The 19481-nt window shown below is 35.1% G+C and overlaps 1 protein-coding gene and 1 long non-coding RNA gene across 2 annotated transcripts; one reads left to right on the plus strand and one right to left on the minus strand.

The window, feature by feature from the left end:
• Nucleotides 1-572: 572 nt before the first annotated feature.
• On the minus strand, nucleotides 573-13332 carry LOC101207815. The gene is made up of 6 exons (XR_969068.2): nucleotides 12877-13332; nucleotides 12633-12753; nucleotides 11465-11904; nucleotides 10955-11364; nucleotides 6024-9828; nucleotides 573-4341 (listed from the first exon to the last, which is right to left on the minus strand). It is a non-coding gene; the product is annotated as an uncharacterized LOC101207815 (long non-coding RNA).
• A 1548-nt stretch (nucleotides 13333-14880) lies between these two features.
• On the plus strand, nucleotides 14881-18677 carry LOC101216867 (transcription factor bHLH140). The gene is made up of 6 exons (XM_011653551.2): nucleotides 14881-15075; nucleotides 15191-15312; nucleotides 15815-16773; nucleotides 17128-17746; nucleotides 17884-18054; nucleotides 18140-18677. The coding sequence occupies exons 1-6, from the start codon at nucleotides 15039-15041 to the stop codon at nucleotides 18470-18472; spliced, it is 2241 nt and encodes a 746-aa protein (XP_011651853.1). The 5' UTR covers nucleotides 14881-15038; the 3' UTR covers nucleotides 18473-18677.
• Nucleotides 18678-19481: the final 804 nt, after the last annotated feature.

The following is a 19481-nucleotide window of genomic DNA, read 5'->3' on the forward strand; positions in this document are numbered from 1 at the left end:
TACACAATGTAACCTTCCATTTAATTTATTCAGCTCTCTTTGTATATACATACAGCCGTCACTGTCACAGAGTGGATATCAATTCAGATTAAAACACTTTCTGAATTTCGACCTCCAAGCCTTATACATTTTAGTTAGGTTCAGACTGGGGAACCATTTTGATGATTGTAATATTTAAAGTTCCATAATAGTTAATTTAAAATATTGCAGAAGCACAAGAACAAACCAAGCACCAAAATTTGCCCAAAACAAAAAACAAAAAATTTATCTACTCAGATGGAGAATACTATCTGAACTGAACTAAAAACATAGCTTTGAAAATAAAACGAACACAGGCTGAAATTAGAGGATCAATTCTTCTATTCTACTAAATATGTATAAAAGTAGTATAATGCAAATCAATGTCCAATAAAATGTAACGTAAAATACTACAAAGTCATATTTGTGGTGTGCTAGAAGAAGTTGAGAAACTGTAAGGTTCTTAGAATACGTGTGTTACATTTGGCAATGATATTTTTATAAACCACAAATATGTTTAACAAGAAGAAAATGGCAAGAATAAAATCGATCAGTTTCAACCTTGATCCAATCTCTCCATACAGAAGACTTTAACATATTCACAGGAAGGATATAATAGCACATTAATTTCAAAAACACCCCAGTTTTGAAGTTTCTGTTGTCTGATAAGTAATAATGTTACATGGAATGACAAAAAGAATGGAAATAACATTTTTATGTCCTAATATATTTCCTTACAAATGTAGAAAAAGAAAGAAGACAGCGTTAGAATATACAATAACAATTTAACAGTATTTCAACAACCCAATTCTCAAGTTGATGATACCTAATTATGTACAGCAGAAGATATGCTCTTATTTTCCAATTATAGAATGGCAAAAATAGTGGAAATTACCTTTTCAAGCTTTAATTTTTTTCTCGAAATGTAGAAAGAGAAGAAGATGGGGGCAGTGAAGAGAGACATGTACATCGAGTATCATGAACAACCTTCGTCATATAGATGTCAAGTTTTGAACAAAACACACAGTATTGCCCTTTAAATTCTGAGGATTTTTCTTCACTTTCTTCAATTTCATAAATAACTGCCATGTAATCGTCTTCTTCGTCATCGTCATCTTTGATATCATCTTCTAGTTCGACTTTGCGGTCACTGGAAGTCAGGTAGATGTATCCCATTAATGGAAGAATGGCCAGAAGAATTTTGTCGACGGTATCGTCGGACCATTTTTTACCGATTTCCAAAAACGTAAGAGGAGCAACAACTGCTGCTGCTCCTACTCCAAACCCAACTCCAATGAATACGAATTGCCAATCAGCATCAGCTACTGAATCTGATTTTTTGTTACTTGTATCTGAAGTTGGATGAATGGCAGTTTTACACTTATTTGGCAAAGGGTATCCACATAATCCTTCATTACCAATAAAGGAATCTTCAGAAAATGTTTGGAATTGGGAGCCAATGGGAATCATACCAACCAACAGATTGTAGGACAGATTCAATACAGAGAGAAACGATAGTCCCGCGAGCTGTTGAGGGATTTGGCCAGTAAGCCTGTTTCTTGAAAGATCTAAAGAACCCAGCTGACTCAAATTTCCAATAGATGAAGGAATTTCACCTGACAGATAATTGTGGGAAAAGTTGAGAAGATAAAGCGCCTTGAGTTCTCCGATTTCTGCAGGTATATGGCCATTGAAGAGATTGCATGAAAAGTCAATGGAAGTGAAGACTGTTAGAATTTTTGTCAGTTCAACGTCCAGACCTTTGCTTGTAATAGTTACCGTGTCTTGATAGTTCACAGCACTGAATTTGAAGAAATTAAAACGAAGGTGATTAGCTCTTGACTTGCTAAAGTCTTCCTCATCCACCATTGCTTTCCACTTTTCTATGCATTTTCCAGATATGCTACCATTAAAGTAGTTTCGAGATATGTCAACAATTTGCAGGCTCTTCCAAGTGCCATTGGTATCTTGACATCCAAATTTACCATGAAATTTGTTTGAGCGAAGAACAAGCACCCGTAAAGTGGATATGCTCTTCAATGAGCATGGGAAGATATCATCTATGGAATTCTTTCCAAGATCCAAAACCTCCAAATATCGACAATTTGATAAAGACTTTGGTACCCGCCCTTCGATGTTGTTTCCACTTAGATCAAGAGTCCTCAGACTGCAGTTAGCTGGAAATGCATTAGGAATAGAGCCATTTAAGGCGTTTTCTCTTAGATTTAGTACCACAAGATTATCATTCTTCTCAGTTAGACACTGGGGAAACATGCCACTCAAATCATTATTAGACAAATCCAGTACCTGAAGACTCTTAGAATCGCATATGGATTCAGGAATATTGCCTTGAATGCGATTTCTTGATAGAGAAAAGAAGACAGTGGATGAGAGGTATTGTCCAATAGCAGGTATAATGGCAGAACTGAAACTGTTGTTGGAGAAGTCCAAATAGGCAGCAGATGAAGGAAAGAATGAGAGTGGCCCTTCAAATTTGTTGGAATGAAGGTCAAGAAGATAGAGACTGGAAGAAAGATTCTTTGGAGGCCCTTCAAAACCAACAAGAGAGTTGCAAGAAAGATTTAACTGATTAAGATTTTCAAGGCCCCAAATCCAGAGAGGTATTTCTCCTTGAAGATCATTATGGGAGAGATCAAGAGAGTTGAGCTTAGATTGATTTTTCAAGAAGCCAGGGAACATTCTTAAATTGCAGGAAGCCAATTTCAATGTGGTCATTTGAGGAAAAGAACTTGAGTCAGTGCTTTCCGTTTCAACAGACAGGCTGTTGCTTGAGAGTTCAAGTCTTGTAATATTCTTAAGCTGCTTGAATACGGTTAGATTCAATCTTCCGGTAAAATTGTTGAAAGAAAGTGAGAGAATCTTCAGACCTTGAAGTTCCAAAAACGACATTGGGAATGGCCCTTCTAACCGATTGCTCTCCAAATCAAGGGTATCAAGTAAGAAAGAGGACACGTTGGAGAGCTCATTTAAACTACCACTAAATAGATTGTAGTTCAATTGAATCTTCCGGATTGTTTGAAGATTGAAGAGAGACGAAGGAACATTTCCAGTGATGGAATTGTTACGCAAATCAAGATTAACGAGATTGGGAAGCTCTTCCCATTTTGTGGAAAGCAAGGAACCATTCAACCGATTATGAGCAAGGTTTAAGACCGTAAGATTCTTCAATTGGGAAAATGATGGGACTGGACCAACAAATTTGTTGCTCGAAAGATCCAAATATGTGAGTTGTGTAAGGTTTAGGATAGAATTTGGGATTGATCCGCCAAAGTTGCAACTCGCCAAGTCTAATTTGGTCAAGTTCTCAAAATATCCGATAGATTCTGGCAGTGTCCCTGAAAATTTTGTGCCTTGGAGCACTAGAGTTTGAAGGGGTCTACTGGATGGAAAATCTGGAAGAGAACCTTGCAGCAACTTATTATTGGATAAGTCCAGAGTCTGAAGAGTTGATACCTGGAAAATACTTTGTGGAAATTCTCCAGATAAATTTGAACTACCAAGATGCAGCGAAGTCAAAGTTGGGAAATCCGCATAATTATCAGGAACCGGTGAGGAAAAAATGTTATTATCCAGACGAATATCTGATAGATACCGAAGTTTCGCAAGGGAAGAATCAAGAGGTCCTGAAAGAGCACAGCCAGATAAGCTCAGCACTGTCAGATTTAACAATGAAGACGATAAGGCCTTGCACCATTCCCTTCCTTGTGCCGATAAGTCTACACCATTCAAAATTAGTTCTCCCAAATTGCTCAAATTCTGAACAAAAGTCCTCAAATTTGGGTTCTCAAGCTTCAGTGTAGGAAATTGAAAGAGAGGCGAGCTAGTAAGATCGAGGCTAACCAAGCCAGTTAAGTTTGAAATCTCAATAGGAATCTGGCCATTAAATCCAGAATTAGACATATTCAACACACTTAAATTCGAAAGCCTGTTAAATCCAGAAGGCATCAGGGAATTAAACCTGTTGAAACCCAAGTTCAAAGTCCGTAAGAACCGAAGACTGAAAAGACTGCTTGAATTATCAATCCCACCTAAAATCAACTCCTCGCTCAAATCAAGATCGGTAACACAGCCGTCGGTGCAGTTAACACCATTCCAATTACAGTAATCGACCCTTTCATTCCAGTGAACCAGTTTCTTGGAAAAGGAAGAATTGTACACGAGATCATTCTTCAATTGAAGCAACAGAGAATGCTGATCGTCAGGGCATCGTCCAGAAACCAAAGAAATCCCTACGCTAAGGAAAAGAAAGCAGTTGAAAATCAAAGAAATGCATGAAAAGAAAAGATTTCTCATCGGGACGGATTAATGGAAAGGTCCATACGGATAAAGAATGAGGATAGGGGTGTGAATTAGTAATGGGAATTAGGAAGTTCATAAGCCACAAGGTTGACCTTCAGACATGTGTGGGTTGGGCAAGACCAGATTGAAAAATCGGAACGCCAGAAGAGGGAAGAGGGAAGAAATGAAGAAAAGAGAAATTAGGGGAAATTGCACTGAAGAAGGATGATGGTGGAGGGAAGGGTCAGCGATGGGGAAAATGAGTATTCAAAGTAAACCGCGTCTATGTGAACCCAAATACTCAATAATGCAAAATTTCCGCCGCACAACGCAATCGATTTTCTTTTTCGTTCTTACTCCCCGTTGCCTTTCTTTCCTACTCATTGATAATCAAATAACCAACAACATATCTATCATATATTCTATACTTCATCTTCCATCCATCTTACTCGTTTCATCTTTATATTTTCAAGTTTTAGCACATATCAACATTGCCACAAGTGAATTCACCACATATAGCTAGATAAGAACAAAACCTATTTTTCTTAATACGTTTCACTTTGCATGTTTTTGTCATTTATTTACATTCTCACCTTATTTTAAGAATAAATTTGCTAATATCCTATTTTTATAATTTTTTTTAAACAATTGTATTGTTTTTAAAATCAATCCAAAATCTTAGAATCTATATTTGTTCATTTATTTTATTTTATAAATTTTTTTTGGAGAATATTAATTAATTTCATATGGATTTTCTATCAATATTCCAATAACATTAAGACCTCAATGATATAAATATTTTAAAATTTAGAATATCATTCCATTCATTTAAATGAAATTAACAAGTTAATTATTATTATTATTTTAAACTTTATAACTATAAGAGTTCAATTTGGTATCCAATTTTTTTTTTATATATAAAAAGACATAAACATAACAATAAAAATTCTATCACATTAACTGTAATTATTTATCATATAGCAATTTACCTTCCTAATTTGTAAACATATATTTAGTACTAACAAATTTATAGATCTACACATGTAACTTTCATCAAATTTCTTACAATAATTTTCACCCAACAATGAAATTCTTACAAACTTTAAAATTTAAGGATGAAATTAACACATTAAGTGAGTGATTAAATTGTTATAAAATTAAAAATACAAACACTCATTACTCTTGTTAGTAATAGCAAAAAAACCAAACTATGTTTCTTAACTTATTTAAATAACTCTTATTGGCCTTCTACAAAAGGAAACAAAATGAATCTAATAGGCATAAAATTAAATTTAGGGTCAACAGGTGACTTGACTTTTTTCTTCCTTAAAAAATATGCTTTGAATAGATCAAAGACCTACCAACGTATTATTATTGTTGTTGTTATTGTCACGGTTTAGGTTTCAATTTCCAATCTGAAATTTGGTCAAAAACTCCAAAGTAGCTTGTAAAGGTTGCCAACAGTTTTGCAATTTTTTATTTCCAAACGGTCAAGTGGCCGGCGATTTTAGTCGATTCAGAATGTTTACCTTCAGCATTTTTAAGCATTATTATTCCTGTTCATATGGTCGCCATCGCCACGCCATCTCATGAATCTGATAGTTTTTGGAAATATTCAGAATCAAAATATGAACCCCAATCTAAAAACGAACTTAAGATTCCATGTTCCTCCCAACACCCATTTTCCATTCCTAATGAGACTAAACCCTTCTTTTGTTGGTATTATTATGACATTTTAAAGCCAAAGCTAAAGCTGAGGCCCATCTCATCCATGCTTTCGATTTTTTCTCCCATAAGAAAACACCCGCGATTACGCCCGTGATAGCTCCTGATATGAATCCAAGTGTAATTATTATGTATTTCCATTCAAATTCGTTTTCTGAAGATTCCATTGTATCTGAAGATGATGGTTGAATTGCAATTCCACATTTATTTGGCAAAGGGTATCCACATAATCCTTCATTACCAATAAAGGAATCTTCAGAAAATGTTTGGAATTGGGAGCCAATGGGAATCATACCAACCAACAGATTGTAGGACAGATTCAACACAGATAGAAACGATAGTCCCGCGAGCTGTAGAGGGATTTGGCCAGAAAGCATGTTACTTGAAAGATCTAAAGAACCCAGCTGACTCAAATTTCCTATAGATGAGGGAATTTCGCCGGACAGGGAATTGTGGGACAAGTTGAGAAGATAAAGCGCCTTGAGTTCTCCGATTTCTGCAGGTATATGGCCATTGAAGAGATTGCATGAGAAGTCAATGGAAGTGAAGACTGTTAGAATTTTTGTCAGTTCAACGTCCAGACCTTTGCTTGTAATAGTTACCGTGTCTTGATAGTTCACAGCACTGAATTTGAAGAAATTAAAACGAAGGTGATTAGCTCTTGACTTGCTAAAGTCTTCCTCACCCACCATTGCTTTCCACTTTTCTACGAATTTTCCAGATATCCTACCATTAAAGTAGTTTCGAGATATGTCAACAATTTGCAGGCTCTTCCAAGTGCCATTCCTCTCTTGACATCCAAATTTACCATGAAATTTGTTTGAGTGAAGAACAAGCACACGTAAAGTGGATATGCTCTTCAATGAGCATGGGAAGATATCATCTATGGAATTCTTTCCAAGATCCAAAACCTCCAAATATCGACAATTTGATAAAGACTTTGGTACCCGCCCTTCGATGTTGTTTCCACTTAGATCAAGAGTCCTCAGACCGCAGTTAGCTGGAAATGCATTAGGAATAGAGCCATTTAAGGCGTTTTCTCTTAGATTTAGTACCACAAGATTATCATTCTTCTCAGTTAGACACTGGGGAAACATGCCACTCAAATCATTATTAGACAAATCCAGTACCTGAAGACTCTTAGAATCGCATATGGATTCAGGAATATTGCCTTGAATGCGATTTCTTGATAGAGAAAAGAAGACAGTGGATGAGAGGTATTGTCCAATAGCAGGTATAATGGCAGAACTGAAACTGTTGTTGGAGAAGTCCAAATAGGCAGCAGATGAAGGAAAGAATGAGAGTGGCCCTTCAAATTTGTTGGAATGAAGGTCAAGAAGATAGAGACTGGAAGAAAGATTCTTTGGAGGCCCTTCAAAACCAACAAGAGAGTTGCAAGAAAGATTTAACTGATCAAGATTTTCAAGACCCCAAATCCAGAGAGGTATTTCTCCTTGAAGATCATTATGGGAGAGATCAAGAGTGTTGAGCTTAGATTGATTTTTCAAGAAGCCAGGAAACATTCTTAAATTGCAGGAAGCCAACTTCAATGTGGTCATTTGAGGAAAAGAACTTGAGTCAGTGCTTTCCGTTTCAACAGACAGGCTGTTGCTTGAGAGTTCAAGTCTTGTAATATTCTTAAGCTGCTTGAATACGGTTAGATTCAATCTTCCGGTAAAATTGTTGAAAGAAAGTGAGAGAATCTTCAGACCTTGAAGTTCCAAAAACGACATTGGGAATGGCCCTTCTAACCGATTGCTCTCCAAATCAAGGGTATCAAGTAAGAAAGAGGACACGTTGGAGAGCTCATTTAAACTACCACTAAATAGATTGTAGTTCAATTGAATCTTCCGGATTGTTTGAAGATTGAAGAGAGACGAAGGAACATTTCCAGTGATGGAATTGTTACGCAAATCAAGATTAACGAGATTGGGAAGCTCTTCCCATTTTGTGGAAAGCAAGGAACCATTCAACCGATTATGAGCAAGGTTTAAGACCGTAAGATTCTTCAATTGGGAAAATGATGGGACTGGACCAACAAATTTGTTGCTCGAAAGATCCAAATATGTGAGTTGTGTAAGGTTTAGGATAGAATTTGGGATTGATCCGACAAAGTTGCAACTCGCCAAGTCTAATCTGGTCAAGTTCTCAAAATATCCGATAGATTCTGGCAGTGTCCCTGAAAATTTTGTGCCTTGGAGCACTAGAGTTTGAAAGGCTCCGTTAAACTGGAAATCTGGAAGCGAACCTTGCAGCAGGTCATTATTGGATAGGTCGATAGTATGAAGATTTGGCACCTTGAATATGCTTTGTGGAAAAACTCCAAGTAATCTCGTAGTGCCAAGCTGCAGGACAGTCAGATTTAAGAACTCTGCAAACTCTTCAGGAACTCGTGAGGAGAATATGTTAATATCTAGACGAATCACTGATAGAGATGGAAGCTTCACAAGGGAAGGATCGAGAGGTCCATTAAGAGAACATCTCGATAAACTCAACACTCTTAGATTAAGCAGTGGAGATGATGAGAAGGCCTTGCACCATTCCCTTCCTTGTGCTGATAAATCTACACCATCCAAAATTAGCACTCTCAAATTGCTCAAATTCTGAACAAAAGTCATCAAATTTGGGTTCTCAAGCTTCAGTGTCGAAACTTGAAAGAGAAACGAGGTAGAAAGGTCGAGGCTAACCAACCCAGTTAAGTTTGAAATCTCAATAGGAATCTGGCCATCAAATCCAGAATTAGACATATTCAGCAAACTTAAATTCGAAAGCCTGTTAAATCCAGAAGGCATCGAGGAATTAAAACTGTTGAAACCCAAGTTCAAAGTCCGTAAGAACCGAAGACTGAAAAGACTGCTTGAATTATCAATCCCACCGAAAATCGACTCCTTGCTCAAATCAAGACCGATAACACAGCCGTCGTTGCAGTTAACACCATTCCAATTACAGTAATCGACACTTTCATTCCAGTGCACCAGTTTCTTGGACAAGGAAGAATCGTATACAAGATTATTCTTCAATTCCAGCAAGAGAGACTGCTGATCCTCAAGGCATCGCCCAAAGACCACGTTATTGTCTAGTGGAAGTAACATCGACCACATGGGTATTAAAAAAAGCCATGAAAATAATATATTCCTCATCGGAATGGCTATCTGTACAACAGAAGGGGATGGATTTTGAAGAAAAGAAACGGTGATGAAGCTTGATTTGATGAAAATAAACTTTGACAATGAGGATTGATAATGGGGATTTATCAGTTATCCAACTGATTAAGTAATCTACATTTCTAGGAAAAACATTGTGTTGCTAAGCACATTGACCGCATGTTTGCAAGTCGTCTCCATCTTGCTGGTAGTTTCTTAATTAGCATTTAATTATATGGAGGAAATCAAAAGAGAAGAGAACTGGTCCTCAAACGTCTTAATTTTAAAACTGTGAATTTCACTTATCTAAAATCAGAAAAAAGATAAAAATGTCTAACAGACCTATTGGACTTAATATGTGAAAGATGATTGTTTTAAGAGATTAGTTTGAATGATATAAGCTGACTCAGACATTCGTGAATATAAAAAAGAAAAAAATCTCTAATATTGTATTGGGCATCCTTGCTTTTGTATTAATAACATGTTGATGGTACCAAAAAGATTACACGGTTCACCATCGTTTAAATATTTCCTTTGACAAGTAATTTGGAGAGAAAAAAATGGTTGCCCTTTAAGAGATACTTCTTCCTCCTCTTTTGATGCAAATCATGTCCTAGCTTATTTGATCTTCAACTGGAGAGCACTTTTGAAACAATAGATTTAAGAGCTTTTAGTCCCTTATTTCATCAATCAATAAAATCGGTCGTGGTATTTATGATTCAAAAATTACATGCTGATATTTCAGTTTTCTTACTAGTAAAATCAAGAATAAGAGCCTAGCCAGTCAAAAGCTCAAATGATAGAGTTTAGAAGCTAAAATATAGAAAATATTCATAAATTTGGTTAAAATACCCTTCGAAGTTAGATAAAAAATTGTTTTTGCCGTAAAAAGTACAACTTTCAAACTTTCAAAAGATCCTTACAACTAAAGAAGTTAAAAAATTGGTACATAAACAAAAAATTGTTAATGCCTCTTCTTTTACAAAATTTGAAAACAATAGCCGAAATAGTTGTTTTTAAAGAAGAAAAAATCAAATAGTTATTAAACAAAGTTGGTTTTATCACGAGGTTTCACTAGGCACTTGTCTGGCTTTCTGTCACTCCAACATCTACTTACCAATATTTAAGGAGATGGTTTCTTCAAGTGGATGACATGTCTTAGGTTTCATCAACTATAAGATTATTATTTTAAATTCTCTTTACTACATTGTTTGCTATTTTTTTACCTATCTCTAAAAGAATATTAGAGTCCACAAATTATAATAACGGCTAACTATAATACCAACTCAACACTCCAAAAGCTTCCTAAAATGTCCACACCTCAAAATAATGATTCCCAAAACCCCTTGTCGATGGTCCGCACCTTATGTGACAACTCTTTCCGTGCCAACATTCCTTTTATTCCCAACCTTCCTCTTTATAACCCCTTCTCTCGTAGGTGTGAACCATCCATAACCTCTTTATAACCTTCATCCCTTAAGCCATCCATATAGAGAACCATCTTTCTTTTCAGGATTAAGAAGACAAAAAAAATATTTTAAATAAAGGATTGAGACAAATAACTAAGACTTCAAAAAACAGTATCATTCCTTGAAATCAATAACAACTTATTACTCCAAAGAGAATCAGAACGTCGTAATTATTCACCCATATTTTGATTAGAAAATGAAGATAATGGATTCTTGAATATGACCAAAAGCACAGACATCCTGAAAACAGAAAGATACCATATGGTACTGAATTTTTTAAAGTAAAGCATAAAAATCTACCAGCTCTGCCTCCAAGCAAACCCTTTCTCAGATTGTTCTGCTTCTAGAATCTTAACTCCCATATCTCCAGAACCAACCACAACGAGAGAGATGAAATATTAAAAGGTTAATATTTAAACACCACGATCCAAAAAGACACACACCTAACTACATAAATGTAACACCATAACTAACCTTACCTAAACTGAACTTCAGTTACGGAACCAAAACCTTTTTCATTGAGTCTGTACTCCATGTGCTGACCAGGATACTCAAGATTCATGTCCTATTTAAAGTCAACATTGGATTTTCGTGATTTATAGCCTGTTGCTGTAGTCTGAGAAGTATTTAGTATTCCTCTTCAATGGCGCCATATATTGAAGATCCCATCAGGAAGGAATACTTGTTTGCAGATAATCAATCCTGTTTCTCTACATCGAGGAAATTTTTTTCATGTCATACCTCCAGAGGGATAAATGCTTCTCTCTGAATTATCAATCATCCTGCAATACAGATTAATGTTTGTCTTACCGAAACTTAGCACCTCCAAGATACCATGTGGTTTTCTGTTGCTATTTTTGGATTGGAATACAAACAATGTGAACCAGGATAAATTTCTTCACATATGAAAAGAGTGGAGAGGATAATTAAATCTTTAACCTATATTTGATAGAAAACAAATCCGTTAGTGATCAGAAGACAAAGAATGGAAAGAATAATACAATAGTAATGCTAATAATAATAAAAGAGTTCCATCCCCAAATGATCATAAAATGAAGAGGATAGGAGGAACCGTAAGAAGAACAAAGTATTGGCAAAATATATATATATCCAACTAGCTCTTTGGCAAGACATTCCCTTCCTTGGTGACACTCAAATTTCTGGTAAACTGCAACAGCAATCTGCAAAGCAGGAAATCCAACAACATTTTTTCAGGACTTTGGAGCTCTCCTTTTTGGACTAATTGTTGGCTACGGAGAAGGAAAGTAAACCTCGTCAAAATTATAAACCAATCATTGTCACTAAAGAAGTAGATGTCAGCTAGCACAAGTACAAATTCATTCAATAGGAATTGCATCCATAGTCTGCGTTAACTATCCCCTAGTTTTTTGCGTTTTTAACTATAATAACAATATTAGGTTCTCAAATGGCAAACTATATTTAGTCCACATAATTTATTTTACAATTAATTCTAAAAAACTGAACGAAAACAAAAAATCATTTTAGAAAAGACATATACTTAAGTGAAAAAGAAGCAACATTAGGAGTATAATAACTAGAAAATAAAAAAGACAATAAGAAATTGACCTTTTATATTCTGAATTGTGTATAAGTAGCTCATAAAAAATTGTATAAAATAGAGTCAATGAGGAAGAAGGTAAAAATCAAACACATACTTGTGGATATTAAACGCACAGCAACACATAAAAGAACTGAAAATACATCGATTACAAAGTAAAATTATCTCAAAATGACAAAGATCTTCCCGAACTCCCCACAATTTGAGAAAATTAACAAATGAATCTACATAGTTTAGACAGTTACAAAGTACAATTATGTCAAATGCACAAGGATCTTCCCGAACTCCCCAAAATTTGACAAAAAGAACGTCTGAAGCTACATCAACCACAATGTAAATTGTAAACCAAAACGAAAAATAAAATTAAAATGAAATGAAAAGAATACCAACAGTCCAAACCTCGCGTGAAATTAACGTATCTTCAAAACATGACAATCTGAAATTACTCAAAGACAGTCTTCGACCAATCAGCGTACGTCAGCTTCGTAGAGTGAAAGTCTGTCATATCCCAAGAAATTACCTATATTCAAACACGACATAGTTCAAAACATGATCGTAGATACATTGAAATGTAAATATCAATTCGTTTCAGAAAAAAATATATTTAAATTATCAACATAACCTAGCTAATGTAAACCGATACCTGGTCTTACATCCGCAAGTGCATATAAGCATTACGTAGCATACTTCGCTAATGATTCATGTCATTTTATAGGAAACAAATCTGCAAGCATTGCTAGGCTAACGAGACTTTGGTACAAAAAAGATAACAAGAATATGTGCCATACAACTAGCACTAGGTTTTCGAGGCTCTAAACTAGAAATTCGAACCTCCCAACCACAGTATAATTACATGATTGATTCTCAACACCTGAACACTTATCTCGTTGGCGATTGATTCCTATACGAAGACCACACCGTCGGAACAAGTAAAATTTTACGGCGATGAATTGAGACGGAGTTCTCACTCTTCTTTTGTACGTAACCAAATTGAAGTCTTCAAGCGAAAAAGTTCCATATTCCACTCTAATAGATTGCTATTTGGTGGAGGGAAACGTACCCAAGTCCCAACGGCTGCGCTTTCAACCGCGAATTAAAGAGTAGGACGTACTTCTTATAACTGTCTTCTTAGCTTCACAACGACGCTAGATCAGCTGCGGTCAGGTGTTTCGTGTTCTGGGTGTGCACCAATATAAGATTGCCACGTTTTCAATTCGTATGCAGCCGATGCTATAAAGTTTAGTAATCAACCAACCAATCAGGTTTGATCCATTGCTTCGTCTATTCGAAGGATAATTGTAATTAATTGATAACCATTAACAATATAGCAACAGTTAAAAAAAATTGCAAATAAGAGTATAGCAAAACTACAGCTAGACTTGTATCACTCGTTAACTCCTCTCGTGTTTATCGTTACAACATAGTCTATTAGTAACAAACTTATATTATTGATAGAATTTGACAAATTTTGTTATATTTGTAAATTTTTTTAAATATTGTTACGTACTTAATTTTTTTTATTATAATCATAAATTTGCAGCTATCTCTTTTTTCAATCTAACCATATATCTTTACCTGAATAGAGGAATGACCCAAACTTCTTTTTAGATTAGCAAAAATATATTAAATCCAACTATAGCTTGATTTTGACTGTTTCTTAAATAAACAAAAGTCTAATAACTTTTTTCAAACGTAAGAAAACTGTTAAAAATATTTATAAATATAAAATATCTTACTTTGTGTGTGGAGGATAGAACTATACATTTTTCAATAAATGTTTAAGTTTAGTAAATGCATCTACTCCTACTCTGTTGGTTGTTTTATTAACATAAATCGTTGGCATTTTTACTATATATTTTAAAACATATTCATATTGTATTTCTTTGCATGGAAGTTATCAATTTTTTAGTTGCATAATTGTCATTTAAACAAAATAAAAAATAGATAAGATAATTGCATTTATAGCACAACAGTTGCAAAAATACTAAAAACACATGTGTTAGTACAAAGGCCATATTAGTTGCTATCAATGAATTATCATCGATATCTACGATTAGCGATAGCTTTCAATCTAATAAATGTTTTATTAATTGCTATTACAAATAGCTGCTATCGATGATAACTTTCTATTTAAAAAATATAATTTCAGTTACTATTATTAACAAATGTTATCAATGAACATGTTGATATTTTCTATTAATCTTAGCCTTTTGATTAAAAAATGTACTCTAAATTGTTATCCATAGTAGTTATTAGTAATGAAAACACGGGTAACTGAATAGTAAACATTTTAAAGGCTCCCTTTTTCGTATCGTAATATTTGATATAATTGTTTTAAGGTTTATTCAAAAGTAGAAAAAATTGACTGAAACACAAAATTTATTATAATTATTTATAAAAAAAAAGGGTAAAATTGTGTCTGAATGTTTTATTTTATTATTATTATTTATTCAATTTTGATAATAAAAGAATTATTTGAGAGAGTGCATCTAAAAATTTATTAAAATCACGTTAACTAAGATTGAACAAATTTTAGGGTAAGAAAGATATTTGAACAAAAATATTATTTTGTCTATCATGCAATAGGAACTACACCTAATTGCTCTATTTGAAATCATTCTTCATTCGGTACAAGGACATGCTATATGCGTAACCAAACAATCCCGTTGCAGCAAAATTTGGGGGAATGAGCTGACCGTGACCGTGGCGTATTCTTTAAGCTTCACTCATCGGCAGCGGGAACGTCGGTAATGGCGATTGAAAGGGTTTAAAACCAAGAGTGAAGACCCAATTTCTAATTAAGAAATGGACATGGATACAGACGAAAATTCGAATGCTAAAGGTGTGATGCTATTTCTATTTTTTACTCTTTTGAGGATTTTCAGATTTACCATGTACTATTGAGATTCTTTCTTTTACGATTTTCGTAACGATGGGTGTCTGTCTGTGTATTAAAGGAAAGGAAGGGCAAGGAAAGCTCATAATGGTAATATTAGTGGGTGCACCTGGAAGTGGCAAGTCCACCTTTTGCGAACTTGTTATGGGTTCCTCTTCTCGCCCTTGGGTTCGAATCTGTCAGGTTTCTCTCTAACAATGAATGCTACCCGTTTGATGAAATGCTTCTTTGAACTTCAGTAACACTGTAGCCCGTTCCAGTTTCATGCTCTAGAATCCTGAATTTGGCACATTTTAAGTGGTTTAGTTGTGTCAATTCTGATTAAAAGTGCTATCTTAATAATCATTTGGGTCATTTTACAAGTGTTTCCAAACGTTAAATTCTCCTTGGTCATTTTTAAAATCACTATATGAAACATACCTACATGTATGTAATGATAAAGATTACATTTAAAAGTATAAAATTAAATATTAAATTAATTTGGAGTGATTTCAGAGTCATTTTAAACACGACAACAGTGATCTCAACAATTTAAAAATCACTTTCCACAAAAAATTTCTCACTTTTTCTAAAACCACGACAGATCACTTTGAAATATGATGAATTTGAGTTGGTAGTGTTTTTGGCATATTTTTTCACTCCTGAAACCTCATACATAAAAGAAGGTTGTTTTTATTTGTTTCAGGATACCATTGGAAATGGCAAGTCTGGAACCAGAGCACAGTGCTTGAAGACTGCAACGAGTGCACTGAATGATGGAAAAAGTGTATTCGTGGACAGGTGCAATCTTGAAATAGAGCAGCGTGCAGATTTTGTGAAGCTCGGGGGCCCTCAAGTGGATGTACATGCTGTTGTATTAGATCTTCCTGCTCAGCTCTGTATCTCTCGTTCTGTTAAGCGGACTGGTCATGAAGGGAACTTATCAGGTGGAAAAGCTGCTGCTGTTGTGAATAAAATGCTGCAAAAGAAAGAATTGCCCAAACTTAATGAAGGGTTCACTCGCATAACCTTTTGCCATAATGAGTCCGACGTTCTATCCGCTATAGATATGTACAAATCGCTTGATTTACATACTATGCTTCCACATGGATGTTTTGGACAGAAGAACCCAGACAAGAAAGTACAACTTGGCATAACGAAGTTCTTGAAGAAAGCAGAAAAACCTTCAAAAACGTGTTCTAGTGCCAATACCGACAAGAATTCTCCAACTCCTCAACCTACCCAGGAAAAGAGGGAGTCTTGTGGTAAAAAGGAAGAGTCTTCCTGCACAATGTCGAGAAATGTAGCTATGGAGTCAGAGAAAGGTGAAAGTCCAGGCATTAGATCCTTAAAAGACAAGATTTCTCAAAGTGATCCACCAACTCTTGCATTCCCATCTATTTCGACTTCAGATTTCAAGTTTAGCCATGAGAAGGCTGCTGAAATTATTGTTGAGAAGGTTGAAGAATTCATGGATAAGCTTGGAAATGCCAGACTTGTACTGGTAGACTTGAGTCATGGATCAAAGATATTGTCTATGGTTAAAGCTAAAGCAACCGAGAAAAATATTAGTTCCACCAAGTTTTTTACATTCGTAGGTGATATAACTAAACTCAATTCCGAAGGTGGATTGCGCTGCAATGTTATAGCCAATGCTGCAAACTGGTATACTTGTAGCATATTTCTGTTTATTTCCATGTCAATGTCTTAGAATTATAATTGACCATTTATCGTTAAGTAATGTATGAGAAAGTTATGATACTCATTGTCTGTCATCTCTCCATTTGGTCAAGATAATTTCTCCAGTTGGCCTTACATTCTGAACTAATATCTATCTGGTGACTGGCCCAGAAAATGATCTACAGAAGTAGGGATATTCTCAACATGATAGTTCGTTACAGATTGATCGTCCTATATGAATTTTTTCTTCATTTGATTTTGAAGCAAATTGATGTATTATGTCGTATGTTTGTTTGCAATCTCTATGAGGAAGGTACTTGATCAAGATATTCTGTGCAGGCGACTGAAACCAGGAGGTGGTGGTGTGAATGCTGCAATTTTTAGTGCTGCAGGTTCCGGTCTGGAAGTGGCAACTAAACAACAAGCAAACTCCCTTCAACCTGGAAATGCCGTGGCTGTTCAATTGCCTTCAACTTCTCCTTTATTAAATAGGGAAGGAGTAACCCATGTCATACATGTTCTTGGGCCCAACATGAATCCACAAAGGCCAAATTATCTCAACAATGACTATGATGAAGGTTGCAAGCTTCTTGGCAATGCTTACTCTTCCCTATTTCAGGCCTTTATTTCAATCGTACAAGACAAATACAAGTCGGTTAAGGGAATTCATGAATGTCTCGGCTCAACACCTCCAGAACTACAAAAGCACTCTGAGGACGGTCATCACAAGTTTAAGAGAGAGAATTTGCAAAATCTTGAAAGAAGCAAAAAATGGAAAGGATCTCAGAACTCAACCGAAGGATTAAACCAAAACAACAATACTGTTCCCAAAAAGAGTAAGCACTGGGGTTCGTGGGCACAAGCACTTTATGACACTGCAATGCATCCCGAGCGACATACCAATTCTGTACTAGAGACATCAGATGATGTTGTAGTACTGTATGATATTTATCCGAAGGTACCTTTCAGTTTTCACTTCTACTACTGCCCTTATTCTTTGATTGTTGGGTTGGAGCTATATCTGTCTTGAGTTATTACGGCTTTGTTCTTTGTAGTTTGAATGATAAAAGATTTACTTTTGAACTTCTTTTGCAGGCACGCAAGCATCTTTTAGTAGTGGCTCGGCATGAAGGCCTCGATCAACTAGCCGACGTATGTACAGAACACCTTCCATTATTGAGGACAATGCACGCTATGGGTTTGAAGTGGATCAATAAGTTCTTTCGTGAAGATGGCCCATTGGTCTTTCGCCTCGGATACCACTCGGTAGGTCACTAGTACATCGCGGTGGTGGAATCAAATACATACCAGAAATTCTGATAGACAAAGTGTTCTCTTTACCTTTTTGCAGGCTCCATCAATGAGGCAGCTGCACCTCCATGTTATAAGCCAGGATTTCGATTCCAGTCATCTGAAAAACAAGAAGCACTGGAATTCTTTCAACACCGATTTCTTCAGAGACTCAGTCATCGTTATAAACGAAGTCAGTAGCCATGGAAAGGCGAACATCATGGACGATGAGAGCTTGATGTCTATGGAGTTACGTTGCAACAGATGCAGAAGTGCTCATCCCAACTTACCCAAGTTGAAAGCGCATATTTCCAAATGCCAAGCGCCTTTCCCTTCCACACTGCTCGAGGGCGGTCGTTTAGTCGTTGAGCCAAGTAATGCTCCTCTCTCTTAGCTTTCATAATGTCTTCCACACACAAAATTTTTGTTGTAAATATTTTGAGCTCAATATCTTTGGGGTTTATGTAGTTCTGATGACCTCGAGAAGCATTAGTTAATAGTTATAAGCAATATCACATTTTGTCTCTATCGGATTTCGAATATTCAAGTACCATAATTCCATTTAATTGCACGGAATTTTCAAACTACATTTTTGTTGATTTTTATTTTCCCTAGTGTTCTGTGGGAAAGTCTAGATTTTATTTGGTGTTACACTGTCCTAAATTTTAAAATGTTGTCTTTATTTTCTAAGTTTAATTTATACTTAGTCTCTATTTTTTTTTTCTCTTTTTTCTTAAAGTCTAAGTTTCTAAATGTCATATTTAACTCGATTTGAGTTTAGTTTGCATTAAGTTTCTTGACGTATTTTAGACTTTTATGTTTGTTGTCGACTTTTCGACAAGGTAAAATTATTTTTTAATAGTGAAAATTAATTATTTTTTATTCTTTTAAATCAATTATTAGAAATCAACATTCAAGATATGAGTGTGAGAACTTAGCATTTTTTAAGTTTAGAAATAAAGAAATAAAACAAGAAGTAAAAAGTTAATCTTTGGAATCAAAGACTAAATGAAAATTAGACTCAATTTTAACTAAAAAATCAACCACAAAATGGTTTATCTTATTTTAAAGAAAGACAAAAAGAAAAAAAAAAAAGAAGAAATCTAGACCATTGAAATATTATGAAGACTATAATTTTCATTGTAAGAACATTAATTGTTGGTCAGAGAATAGTTGTTCCTCAAACTCATTTCTCTTTCAAGGTCATATAAATCAATGAATAAATATTGGTCTTTCAAGCCTCTGTCTTGTTTTACTTTTTTATAAAACTCAAACAATAGTTTCTAATTTTTAAGGTCAAATTGAAAAATCACTTTCATTAACCTTTTATATATATAACCCTCCCGACGTTATTGTTAAAACAACCTTGGATTTCAGCTTTCATTAAAATTAGTTTTGATTAC

The sequence above is a fragment of the Cucumis sativus genome, chromosome 3 (assembly GCF_000004075.3).
Source record: "Cucumis sativus cultivar 9930 chromosome 3, Cucumber_9930_V3, whole genome shotgun sequence".
NCBI lineage: Eukaryota > Viridiplantae > Streptophyta > Magnoliopsida > Cucurbitales > Cucurbitaceae > Cucumis > Cucumis sativus.